The sequence below is a fragment of the Kryptolebias marmoratus genome, linkage group LG3 (genome assembly GCF_001649575.2).
Source record: "Kryptolebias marmoratus isolate JLee-2015 linkage group LG3, ASM164957v2, whole genome shotgun sequence".
NCBI classification, from domain to species: Eukaryota; Metazoa; Chordata; class Actinopteri; order Cyprinodontiformes; family Rivulidae; genus Kryptolebias; species Kryptolebias marmoratus.
The window spans coordinates 15291905-15305453 of record NC_051432.1 but is presented as its reverse complement, the minus strand read 5'-3'; the positions used below and the strand labels follow the sequence as shown (position 1 = coordinate 15305453).

The 13549-nt window shown below is 41.2% G+C and overlaps 1 protein-coding gene across 2 annotated transcripts in view; it reads right to left on the bottom strand.

Annotated features, from left to right (window-relative positions):
• tll1 (tolloid-like 1) overlaps positions 1 to 11310 on the bottom strand; it is a 38477-nt gene extending 27167 nt beyond the window's left edge. The window contains exons 1-2 of one of the 2 annotated variants that reach the window (XM_025004614.2): positions 11170 to 11310; positions 9601 to 10062 (exon numbers count right to left, since the gene is read on the bottom strand). In XM_025004614.2, the coding sequence (XP_024860382.1) occupies positions 9601 to 9781 (181 nt within the window). In that variant the 5' untranslated portion in view covers positions 9782 to 10062; positions 11170 to 11310. The remainder of the gene's footprint in view (positions 1 to 9600; positions 10063 to 11169) is intronic. The other variant, XM_017405452.3, reaches the window with a different exon arrangement.
• Between the last annotated feature and the right edge of the window lie 2239 nt (positions 11311 to 13549).

Genomic DNA, 13549 nt, shown 5'->3' with positions numbered 1-13549 from the left:
AATAGTTCAGACCTTTTGGAAAGATTATGAACAATTAGTTGCAAAATGCTCCTCCAGATGTTTCTCATTCCTACCACTTAGTTTTACAGCCTTTTGTTAAAATAACTTGCCAAGAGCATATTTAGCCTTAACTGATGCAAAGACATAAAAAATAATGATCAAAAATGTATAAAAACCTAAATAATGTTTGTTGAGGTTCTTTGTTAAATGGCTTCTTTGCAATGTTTGTATATTTCAGCAGTACAGTTGGGGTCATGAGTCTTTGAAACTTTTATTAAATGGTTTGGGAGCAGAAAAGTTTGAACCAATGTTTTATTACTAATTGTTATTTTATAATTATTGTATTTTCCCCTTGACGTTTTATCAAAACTAATTTTATGTCATTACTCCTGTCATTGCCTGACAGTAACGATCTATATATTGCTTGTTTATGCACTCATGCTAACCTACCTGGGGAGTATCTATCACAAACACATACACATAGAGAATATACACATTTCCCTCAACAAGCTCCTCATTAAACAGATATAAGGTCACACCACAGGGGGGCTAACATGTGTGTTCACATGCATGAACACGTGCTTCTAAATGAGCTTTTTTTTACCTATGCAGAGTTCTCAGATTGTATATAACTGCTTCTGTTAGCTTACTGCAATATAAAAAAAGAGATTATCTCTGCTCTGTTGGAGGATTTTCTCTAAAAGTAATCATTGTGCGAGCCACTTGATCCCCGTTATCCTTATGGGAGCAACATCAGGTGCTGCAGTTGGAGCTCACCAAACGCCATCAGTGTTGAAACAGTGAGAGATGAGGTAAGGAACTTAAAGCTTGGGTCCCAAAACTGAATATAACAGCAAGCATCCCAGCTGAATGGGCCATTAAGTTGATGCTCCACCCAAGTTTGTTTTCACCATGAAGCGACTCGGCCCTGTTAGTCGGGACAAAGATGTTACAAAAGTGGGTGGTTTGTGCTTAACAAAGGCTGCGGTCAGGAGATTTGCTGTTATTCACATTTGTACAGTTTACTGCTCAACGACCACAGAAACACGAGAAATGTGTCAAATTTCTGAAGAGAAAAAACTCTAACTTTCGTTCAAATAGACAGGTGAAAAACAGAGGCGTTCTCGCCACTTGTAGGCCGATGAGTTTAACTCTGCTGCAGCTGAGTTAAAAACAAAACAAAACACACAATTCAAACCTGTGTCGGTTCACATGGAGCCACCAGAACTGTGTCAAAGCCTCCATATGGTTTTGACTGTGACAATAAGTGGTCATACTGAACTGAATTTTCCTACACCAATTGTATGTTTTGTCTTGACTTTAACTCAAAATGACTGCAGTCAAACCAAGAGGTCTGGAGTGTCAGTAGGTCATTTCAGTGCAAATTATAACTTAAAGCAACACTTAAAACGTGCTAGGGTTTTTTGTGAGTATTTACGATAAAATAATAATGAGTTATTTTACTTTATAAGGAATGGTAATGTGAAGTCTATAAAAAAGACCCATTCCTGCTCTGCTGTAGGTGTGTTTGCAAGAAAGGCAGAGAGACATACAAAAATGATCTGTGATATCAGACAGAATGATGCAAAATGCTTCAGCATGAGGAAGTAATCATGTTGGAAACCTTGCAAACCTAACCAGTAAAACCAGATAAGTTAACTTTTAAAAGCCCCAATATCCTGAGCGCCACAACTCTAACTATACAGTAGAGTTTTACAAACCTAAATACAGACAAAGACTAAAAATAAACCTTATTTAAAATGTAAGAAATCGTATTCACCTATATGAAAATTTGTCATTTAAATGGTTCTGATTACTTTACAAAAACAGCTTCTGTTTTACAGAAACTGCACATTAAAATTAGCATGTGTCACCTCCACAAACAAAGGAAGCACTCCAGCTCATGAAGTGAAGTGGTTAAAAAAAAAAGTTTGATAAGAAAGTGAATAAAAAAAATATTCTTTGACACACACAAAGTGAACTAATGTCCCCTCCTAATTAATTTACTGTGACACTGAGATTCCTCTCCTGCAGGTCATGAGTTTGGCCAGACTTTATGACGGGACGAGATTGTGGCTCAATTTACAATCAGGGTGTTTTCAGTGTGCAGCCAGCAGATCATTACATGGACAAATATATCAAATGAACGTTACATAACAGAGAACAGTGCTATTTTTATGAGAATTGTAGACATTCTTCCAGTTCCTGCATCAGATGGTTTTAGTGTGATTTCAGTGCACTTCATTTAAAATTCATAGTCAACCTACTGAGAGTTACTCAATTAAAAACATGAACAAAACTGGGTGATATTCAAGTTATTTCACTCGGTTTTAAAAGACAGATCTTTTCTGTGCAGAGCTTGGAGAGGTGGAGGGATGCTCTAGTGAGAAGACTGTCAGCAGAAGAAAAAGAGAATCTGTGTGCGTGAATGAGAAGAAGACAGGTGTAACAGTGAAGCTGCAAGAAGGAGAGGTATTAAAGGTGGATGAGTATTTGGGAGAATCTGAGAGGTGAAGAAGAGAGTGCAGGCAAGGTGGAGTGGATGAAGGTGAGTGTCAGGAGTGATTTGTGACAGAAGGAAGGTTTACAAGGTGGCAGTGAGACCTGCTGTGGTGTCATATGTGTGGAGAATGGAGCTGGAGATGGCAGAGATGAAGATGTCAAGATTAGAAATGAGTATATCAGAGGGACAGCTCAGGTCAAGCTGTTCAGAGACAAAGTTAGAGAAGCAAGTCAGAGATGGTTTGGACATGCAGAGGAGGAACAGTGGATGTTGAATATGGCACTGCCAAGAACAGGGAGGGAAAGGAGGAAGACCACAGAGGAGGTTCATGGATGTAGTGAAGGAGATATGCGGAGGGTTGGTGTGCCAGAAGAGGAGGCTGATAGGGTGAGATAGAGGCAGATGATTCACTGTAGAGACCCCTGAATGGAGCAACTAAGAGAAGAACAGTGCCACTTCAACAACTTATTCACAAACAGTAGATGTGTTTCTGACTGTAAAGGCATTCTCCACGGACATACCCTATCTCTTACATAAAACGAAGTACAGAGGTAGAAAAATGTCAGACAGCCAGCTGTATCAATGTGCTCAACTGTGGTGGGCTAAGATACATCAGTATTTCACAATCAAACAAGGAAAAACAAATCTGTTTACTTATGAATCCATGTAAGAGACACACACAGTAAAAGGCCAGTAAGAGAAGAACATACTTAAGGAACTGAACAGGAGAGAGAATGAAGTCATAGGATATCAAACCCACAGTGGTGCTGAGAAAATCTGAGGCTGTGACATTTGGCTGCTCTGAAAGCAAACACCTGCACCAAACTGGCTTCAAAATCCACCCCTCAGAGACATGTTGCTGCCGCTTCTGGTTTGCTTCTTTGTGAATTGAATTTGTACTTCAGCAGCACAATAACTAAAAACACACCTCAGAATTTGGCAAGACCTGCTGCAAAAAACCAAATACTGCGATAACCAGTACATTTAAAACACGTTTCCTGAAGAATAAACGTAAACATTCTACAGTTTGGCTGCAGGGAGTTGGTACGTTTTCTTTAGCTTGTAATGGGTTTGTGAGAATGATTTGTAGCTGCTATAAATACCATCAGGAATAACTAGGTGACAAAAGCTCCCACGTATTTAATAATTGAGCAATGCATGGCAGGTGGGCAGAGCGCCGGAGGTGCTGACTCATGGCCTCTGCAGCGCCGGAACAATCGTGCTCCAGAACAAACAGCCGGCTCTCGGGTGCAGCCGCAGCGTCTGTGCTGAGGCGGGAATCCTGAGGAAGACGTCGGAAGCTTCGTGGCAAGAGCACTCTGCCCGGGAAAATCCTGTTTAATATAATATGAGCGACTGCTGCTCCCACACAAACACACACACATTTACAATGTATATGAGCACAGTGTAGCTCAGGTCAGATGCACACACACACACACAGTGGGGGAAGGGGCGAACAGTGGCTGAAACTTACGGTTGTGTGATTAACAAACCATGTGAGATGTAAAATCTATATTTTTTTATCTTTAGAATGTTTTTATCTAATAAAGATGTGCCAGCTCAGACTGGTGCACACAGGCAAAAACATGAATATGTTCTAATATTTTATTATTTTAGCTCTGCTTAAAGGAATAGTCTTTCTGAAGTGATGTTCTGAGATATAGTTACCAATAGTTAGTACCTGATCAGAAGTGACATCAGTTGTAGAATATGGGGTAAGGCGAACAAGGCAAAGGTCTTCATGCAGATTAGGCTAATGGCTAACAAAATGAAGGCCAGGTTTTTATTGTTTTCAGGCTTTTAAAACAAGTCTTTCTCAAAAACAACTCTACAGTAACTAATATTAAATGCCTGCTGGGAGTTCATATACATGGTCTATTTCAGTGGGTCCATGCTCAGCACACCTTCATGTAGTAACTTGGACGTTCTTTGGTTGAGAAATCAGCGACAAACTAAACAAACTAGTCATGCAAAAGTGCAGACGTTTAATATTAGCCAATGGAGTGTTCATTCACACTAATATGTTGTTTTTGTCTTATAAGCCTGATAAACCAGCCCGGAATTTATTGTAAGGGCTATAAGAGCTGCAGCACTTGAAACAAATTACAGTAAATGAAAGAAACTGTGCAACTTAAAAATAATAATAATAATTCTAATGAAATTAAACATTGACTCTGGCTCCTGATAAGACTCCATTTGGGTCCGGATTCAAACTGCCATCCAATATTTGGGGATCCCAACAGACTAATTAATGTGGAGTAATTAATCCGACTATACTTTACAGCAAGGAAACAAGAATATGAGTGTAGCTTCTTTGTATCCAACAAATGCAAACATTAATAAAGTTAATAATCAGAACATTCTCCTCCATGTAAACATGGTCTTTGTGTTTAATGTCATAGTTTTTTTTTGCTGGTTTGACTTTGGTACAAGCATGCACATTTGAACTCTGCTGACAGCCCGTAAAGAGCCATGCTTGTACTCATAAAGTAAGTGCCATGTGACCAACATTTGCCATGTTTTTCTCTGGCCTGCTAATAAATCAGAGCACACTAGACTAATGAGGAGATGGAACTCAAAAAAATCACTCCTGAAGAAACCAAGTGCAGCATTTGGACACTTACGTCTGTTTAGCTTTCACTCTGTATGTGTGTGTTAGGATTTTATGAGAACAGTGATTTGGAAGGAAGCATGAATGACTCTTGAGTGAGCGTAGCAGCGCACGCACGTGCACATGTGTGTGTTTGCGCGCACGCGCATGTGTCATCTCCAGCTGAGCTGCAGGATGCAGACAACCAGGAAGAGATAAGCGAGGGTGAATGGAGGGAGCTTTGCATGTGTGCGTGTGTGTGCATGTGTGTGTGTGTTCCGAGTGTGTGAGCTTGCTCGCATTCGTGGGGAAATCACTTCACAAAGACCTGGAAGTGTGTGTTCCCCTGTCTGCCAGCGCAGGACTCAGAGGAGATAAGCAGACAGCCAAATAACCCCCCCACCCCCGCCTGTGTTTTCCCAGCAAAAACAGGAGGTGGAATACCAGCCACTCAGACCGATGCCACAGGGTCAGGTCTGGAATGAGTTGGGCTTCCAGGTCTTACAAGCAGCACAAACACTAAACTACCTGCATACACTGACAATATAAACAAAACACGCAAAAGTTGTGGATATTTTAATTACTTTAAAACCTGTTTTGGAAAGTCTGATTTATCTGTGCAAACAGGAAGGATTAAAATCAGCTGTAGATAGTAAATATTAAAAATTTACACATTTATGTTCATGCATGTGTTCTGCAGACACAGGATAATAAACCTCTGTGTGTGTATATCTTCATATAATTTTATAAGTCTGCGTGTAGGCATCTGTATGTAATTGTTTGATGCACAGAAGATATACCAAAAGAAATGTGGCAACAATTGGGTAAAAAGAGGGAAATAAAGCAGAACTTAATCAGCACATCCACTATGGTAGATGGGGCTTGATAAAAGTTTTTAAGTTTAATTTAAACCTCATATATTTTGACTTCTTTTACAGAGACATGGGCTCACCTGCTGAGTCTCTAAATGTATTTCTTGGTTGTTTACCAAATAATATTGAACAGAAACAAGGAGCAAATTTTGCAAGATATTTGACTTTTGGCATGAAGCACCTCAGGAATATGCCAGGAAAAGTTTCAGGGTTGCACATGTGTAAATGTAAATGGTTCAAATGGTTCCCAAATATATAGTACTTTTGTAACTTCTCTGGTTCTGCAAAGTGCTTTACACTGTTTCTTATCGACCCATTCACACACATTCATACAGTACCTTTTTGATTATATATTTTAGTCACTACATATTCTCACACCTACACCAGTAAGCTTACTGGGGTTAGTGAGGTTTCAGTGTGTAGCCCAAGGACACTTTGGGACGCTGCAGGGGATGGAGATCAACCCCAGACCCACAGATTGGAAGACAACCTCCCAAACACTGAACCAAATCCGTCCCAAAACGTATGTTTAAGATGACCTCTCAGTTGTGGCGGAGTCATGATAACAGCCTTGAAAGGTTTGTTGAGGTGGGATCACATCAGTCAGGGACAGCAAGAAGATTTTGACCTATTTTAAGAAATAACAACATTAATGAAACTATATGTTCCCTCATCTCCCTTCTTATTGTTTCTTAAACTATTTAAAACTGCTGTGTGTGTCTGTGTGTGTATAAATGCTTCACAATCTGTCTCTGTGAAGAGTAGTGACTTTCCCTGCTGGTGTGTTGGCTTTTAAACAATGTCAAAAATAATTGTATTCCTAATTTTAAAATCATTGCTGTCATCCAGTTACCTTCTTGTCCAAATTAAATCACTGAAATGTGATTTTTTTTTTTGTCTTTTTTTTGGCGGCAGGGCTTTTGATACACACATAAGCATTCAAGCTCATGGCTTCGTGCTGTGAAACTACAACTTGATTAGGTGTGGTGACCATATTGAATTGGGTAAACTTAGAAAGTTAATCAGTTGCAGAAGTACATCCAGCAGTTTCTGTCTGGGAGTTTCATTAAATCTATCCAGTAGTTAATGAGATATTTTGCTAATAGACAGACTAACACACACAGACGCAGGCTGTAAGTGTACATGCACGACCACCTTTAATACCAACAATTATTATGCAGAATACTTATTAATTTTGTTTAATTTTTAAAAAGTGAATTCCTGTGAGAGTGTATGTGTAATTTTCTGGAATTTTCTGTACATAGCAAATAATATCATTACCAAAGTGATTTTTCACTGTTATTTTAACCTAAACTCACTCAGACAGTCAAACCGAAGTAGACTGACTGTCTCCTTGGAACATACTGGGATTACATCCAAACACACACACACACACACACACACACACTCACAGACTGTGTGTTTTTAGCACAAGCACAGAGTCATGAGTGTATCAACATCAAGTCACCTACATACAGACCAGTGCAAGCACGTGAACAAATACACGAGGACACACACACACATGCACACACTGCCAGGGTCCACAGCTGTTAGGTTTACATACATATATATATTTTGTTGTTGTTGGTATGTGGGGAATGCATGTCAGGCAGCTTGTCGGAGCTCTAGGTGGAATGTTTATCAGTCAGATGTGTCATCATGTGAATTTTGGTCTAAAACCACAAATCTAAAGGTCAGCTCTCAGACAACTCTGCACAAAGGAGGAGAGGTTTGTGTTCTTCTGCAGAGGATCGTGAACGATGATGACCCTATCTGATAATGTTTATGTCACTAGAACTAAAAAAAAATATGGTTAAAGCTGCCACAGTCATGACTTTTGTTTTCAACCGTTTTACTGTCTTTCCTGTTTATTTTCTGTCCTTTTGATATAAGTAGCCTAAGAACAGTTTATCCGCTTTAGGAAGAAGAGAAAAAAACTGGAAGATATCATCAAACTCAAGTTCCTTTTTTGCTTTGAACCTTCCATTCTCGATGTGATCGATACATAGAAAGATATTCATGCTGCTGACTTGAGCTCCCTTTGTTTGCTGCAAACTCAGCAATATTTTACAGTCTGTTCTTTCACTTCTTTGGCTCAGAAACAGTGTCAACAGTGAGAAAGTCTGCAACAAAATACAACACATTAACCTCAGAAGCAGCATAAATCTCATCGGATGTTAAAAATACGTGCTTATCAGTGCTTTCTACTCAAGTGCAGTTTTATTCAAAGCAGAGAAAGGATAGAAAAAAATTAGGTGATCAGAAAAAATCAAATCTGAAAAAGAGAAAATGTTGGAAACAGAACATTTTTGTTTCTTTCTTCCAACTCTTTTTTTACGCAGGTGAAAACAAGCTATTTAATGACACAAACAGATTATTATCAGCTCGAATAATCACAATTTGGCTGCTAAAATTTGGAACACATAGGTGCAAAACATTTCAGAAGTCAAAGGTGACTTTTTGTTTTTGATCACTTCCACAAACTAAAACTGTTTTTCTCTTTTTTTCAACATTATTGCTTATGTTGCAGCATTTGACTCCTACAATCAGTAAATTTGTTTACTAATGTGTTTCTTACCTTTTTGATAGACTTATTTTAAACAGTAGGGTATTCATTCAAACTTTTATTTAAATTTTACTTTTCCCACAAGGTTACTGAAACTCACGATTTGCATTGGTGTCAGAAGTGAAAATGTAAACATTTTAATCACATGGCTGTATAAGAACGGTGTGGTTAGACAAACATAACCTTGGCACAGAATGGACACTGTGTTGGAAAAAGAAAGGATGAAAACATAAATCTAGTTTATTATGAACAGTGGGTGGAATAAAGACGTAATCCCCGAGCTTCCTGACAAAAAGATTTATAGGGAACATCCTTGCAAAAAAATAAAATACAAGGATGATGATGCACATCTTTCCTTGATTAGTAAAACAAACTTTTTATAGAGTAGATATTCTAATAACACATCTTAATTAGTAATTACATGTAAACACCTGCTGTGGCTTTAGATCAAACATGGCTACAGTGATGCTCAAAGCAGCTTCCAGAATGTAATTAAGAGTCGATCTTGGTGTTTTAACATCATTTCTGTATCTGTGTGTGTGTGTGTGTGTGTGTGTGTGTGTGAGAGAGAGAGAGAGAGAGAGAGAGAGAGAGAGAGAGAGAGAGAGAAGGTGTGTGCGTGCGTAATGGTGCCCTTGATTCCAGCTGTTTTCCATCTCCCCTTACGGCTGATTTAACATCTGCACACAATCGGTAGCTGCTTTTGTCGGCCTCACGGCCCAGTGTCTTTTGAACCTCACTGCAGGTGATGCACGCGCTGCATGCGCGTGCAGTGAAAAGTGCAGCCTGACGGGGAAACGCGGCTTAGCGCGAGCCTCACCGGGCTGCACGTGGCGTCCATCTGCGGGATCGCCACAAACACGGACTTATCTCTTATGAAGGAACGGGGGGACAGCATCTGGACTAGTGCGCGCGCATGACCACATGCACGCGCGCTGTCATCACTCATACACACGTGCCTCGTCAGAGCCAGATGCAGCAGAGGATCAGCGTGACCACACGCAGAAGCGACATCATTCATGGCATCATTCGTCATTTGACACTAAACTGAAGTGAAAACAGAACTCACCGGCTTTGCAGGGATCCTTGTAGTCAATTGTCTCTACTCTCTCCTCCTCATAATAATCAAAGTCCGGCTCCTCGTAGTCAAAACAGTTAGAAATAGTAACTTTGCCCCAGAAAGTCAAGCCCGCGAGTACCAGCGTGATCCAGCGCATCTTAGCAGCCAGTGCCAAGGGCACTCGGTCCATCTGAGGACTGGAACAAACAAATAAAAGGCCTTTCTGCTCGTCTCCTTTGCTCTCAGGAGGTGGGCTGTCCTCTCTCCGAAGGAAGGGGGCACTTTATCGGGTCATGGTGGTGATCTCTGCCCTCTCCTGCGGTCTGCTTGTGGGTAGCTGTGGTGATTTACTCCGCCCGGAGGTCCCTCATGGTGGTGAAGGATCTGAGCTCGGTCCCTTGCGTGCGTCAGTCAGCAAAGCGTCCGCTGAGAGCTCCGCTGTCCTCCGCTGTGGTTCCGCAGGTGAGGCTGCTGTGGGACACAAAGAGGAGAGGGAGAGAGAAAGAAAGAGAGGGAGAGCGAGAGAGAGAGAGAGAGAGAGAAGCAGTGGAATAAGGACTGGGTGGTCTCTGAGCGTAAAGACGCACGGCGGTGTCTCTGCTGCGCACACAAGACACATCCGTCTCGCATTATTCCAGCCATCACAGATGTCTCTCTCTCTCTCTCTCTCTCTCTCTCTCTCACTCTCTCTCTATCTCTCTCTCTCTCTCGTCCTGTGGTGGCAGCAGCCCATCAGCGCACCGCCCTCACACACACACACACACACACACACACACACACACACACACACCACTACCACCACATACCTGCTCGTTTCCACCTAAGTGACGATACACCCAAACTTTCTTTGTCTCCTTTTGTCCTGCATGTGTTTCTGTTTCCACCTCACCAATAAATATCAGCGGCTTCTCCCCTCTGATCTCAGCGCAGTGACAGCAGAGGAAACGCGCTTTCATTACAACAGCTCATTTGACCCAAAGATCCGCAAATAATAAAAAAGAACCCTGCGTGAATAGAACCGGTAGCGTTAAAAGTCACAAGGTTTTAACAAATTTGCCTGCGGGACTCAGCAGTTGTTACCTGCTTATTTAGATCCAAGTGCCAAGTAGGTGACAGCTAATATAGGCATGCATATGGGAAGCCTTTAGGATAGAGGCGTGACAAGCCTGGCTTTGTTTCTGGTTCTTTTTCCTCATTATCATAGGAAAAGAGAAAAACTGGGTTTTAAACAAACGTTTAGACCTTTTGCGTAAAAAGGGAAACAACTCTGCATTCTTTACTGCAACCCTGGCACCCGCAAGTCCTGCGGAACTGCCTCTAGTCTGTCTTTACGAGCGCATCAAGCATCTCAGACGGTTTATACAACAGAAGAACGAAAATTGGTCTCTTTTTTTCTCGTTTTGCGCGGACTTAAAAGTTCCTATGTCTTGTAGTTCTTACGAAAACACAAAGTGCCAGAAAATGTTAACATATAATACGATATAATACTACAGCAGGAGCAGGTTTTGGCAGAGAAGCAGCCCCGTGAACTCCTTGCCGAGGTAAATCCTCCTCAAACGACCTCCCCGCGCAGCTTACCTGCTGCCTTTACCTGTCCGGAGCGCGCTGCTGGCTCGCTGCTGCGCCACTGCGCGGCCCATCGTGAGTCAAATGCAGTGGGACTTCCTGGGGATTATCGGGAGGTCTCGCTCTCCCTCTGGTGCCACTTGGTTCCGAACGTGTCCGTCTCCCCTTCCCCACCACCACCGCCGCCACCACCACTTATCAGCGGGAGATTATCGGAGCGCTTTCTCTCTGTTGCTCCTGACTAATCCCGCTCTCTGGAGAGGTAGAGGCGCTCTGACGTCACGCCATCAATCCAGCCGCAAGCTGTCCACTGTGCACCCCCCATCCCCAGGCGTGGACGCAAAATAATCCCCTGGAGGCGACACACATATATGCACACACACGTAATAAGGAGTTAATTTGCTGTGAATCGACACATTCTTGGTCTTTGTCCGCCAAAAAAGGTCTGAACGAGCCTTTGATGGCAAAGTAGCAGAAGAATCTGCAGTTCACTGCAAAAAAATCCAAGTTTACTCAGGAAATATTCATATGTAGGCAGGTGGGGTGCATTTAAACAGAAAGTGGCACAGTCAGTATTTCAGTAAAGCCAGGACTGAATCCAACTGTATAAACCATCACCAGCAGGGTGTGCTGAAGTACCAGTGCTTAGCTCAGCAAAAAAAGGCACAATTACCACCTCTAAGCAATAAAGTACCACAAATCATTGAATTTAGGTTCAATAAGGGGTTTTATTTCAGGACCAAACTGCAGCTGCAGCAGCAGGCTCACTTCAGATGGGCAGCGACTGCAGCGGCTGCTCAAGATACATTTGTTCACTCCATGGATGGGCTTGGTACATCTGAGAGTGACCAAAAAACACACAACACAAAGCTGGAGCTAATGAGGCTGATTTTAACCCATATGTAGCAACTAAAATACTGAGAAAATTTTTTAAAAAGAGATTTGGTGACAATGACACTTGATAATCAACATAAAAACTCCATGGAAATCCAACATTGTGTCTGGACCAAAGAGAAAAGCTTATTGCTAGCATAACTAAATGAAATAATCTTTTTTAAAAAAACATTGAGGGACTCCTTAGTTGCATTCATTTCCAACAGGCTTAGTGTTATCTTTTGAACATTATTAACTTCTTTAAAAACAGCTTATATCTCGTGGCGATGTGTGCAGCAAAGCATTTTAAAGCTGTTTATGCATAATTTTCTGTGTGTATTTATAGTCTGAATTTAATCCCCAGAGCAGCTGCTAATTAGGACTGTGGAGGGCAACGAGTGGCATTCTCCAACCACTTACAGGACCTCTGTGAGGGTGCCACACAGCCAATCTATTCAGCAAAATGCTTCCTTTCCTAAATAGGATCCAGTTATTGAAGTAAGTGCTGTGTGCAAGTATTTCTGTCCCTATTTAAAGCATTTATTGATTAGCGAGTCTCAGAAACTCTGTGAAAGTACCTCGCCAGCACTCTGATCCAGCAGGATGACCACCACAACCCCCTCCCTGAAACCACGCTCCTTTCCAAACAAACACACAAACATAAAGAGAAACACTCAAACCCTACAACGGTCCCTCGAGAATCAGCCAAGTGCTGTGCTCTGCAGCTATTCTTATGACTATTAGCTTTGTTTCAAACAAACGCTCTCTCCCAATAAATCTTTATGCAGTTGCCTTGAACTGCACAAAGGCTGCACTGTGTTTAAACTTAAAGGCATGCGTTGCCCCAAAAGCACAAATTTACATAATCATAGTAGGGTAGTAAAAGCTTATATCTGTTTTATCACGCTACTGACTGCAGCTAAAGCTGAATTTAGTCAGCTGCAACGGTTTTAACATTTTCAGGAAAGCTTTAAACCTCTTTTTTTTAATATATATTTATATATTTTTTTAAACTACAATATGTGATTTCAAAGCATGAACGTTATTCAGCAACTGTAATTTTACCTTCTTATTTATTTTTTAGGGGGTATTTTTGTGTTCACCAACATATACTCCACGGTCATTACACGGCCACACGGCACTTCGAATGACATCATCCGGTGTTAATGTTAAGTACATACATATACAGTCATATGTATGCACCACGTAGTTGTTTATCTGTTTCCAAATTTTGAACAACTGAGCACAAGAGCATCAAACTTTTAACAGAATGTTTTGCGTTTTTTTGCGGTAAAGTTACATTTTTAAATGGACAACAACAAAAAAATTCCTTAATTTCCCAAAAGTTGCAACAATCTTGAGTCATTTGATAACCTTCCCCTTTTTAATGACTGTGGAAATTCTGGGTTTAAAACTGGACCAGTCCATCTGACTGTGTAACAGTTTCATGTGATCGCTTACACGCTAAAAACAGATTTTTACACAGTTAGCAACACTCAAACAGCAAAACACCAGCCCA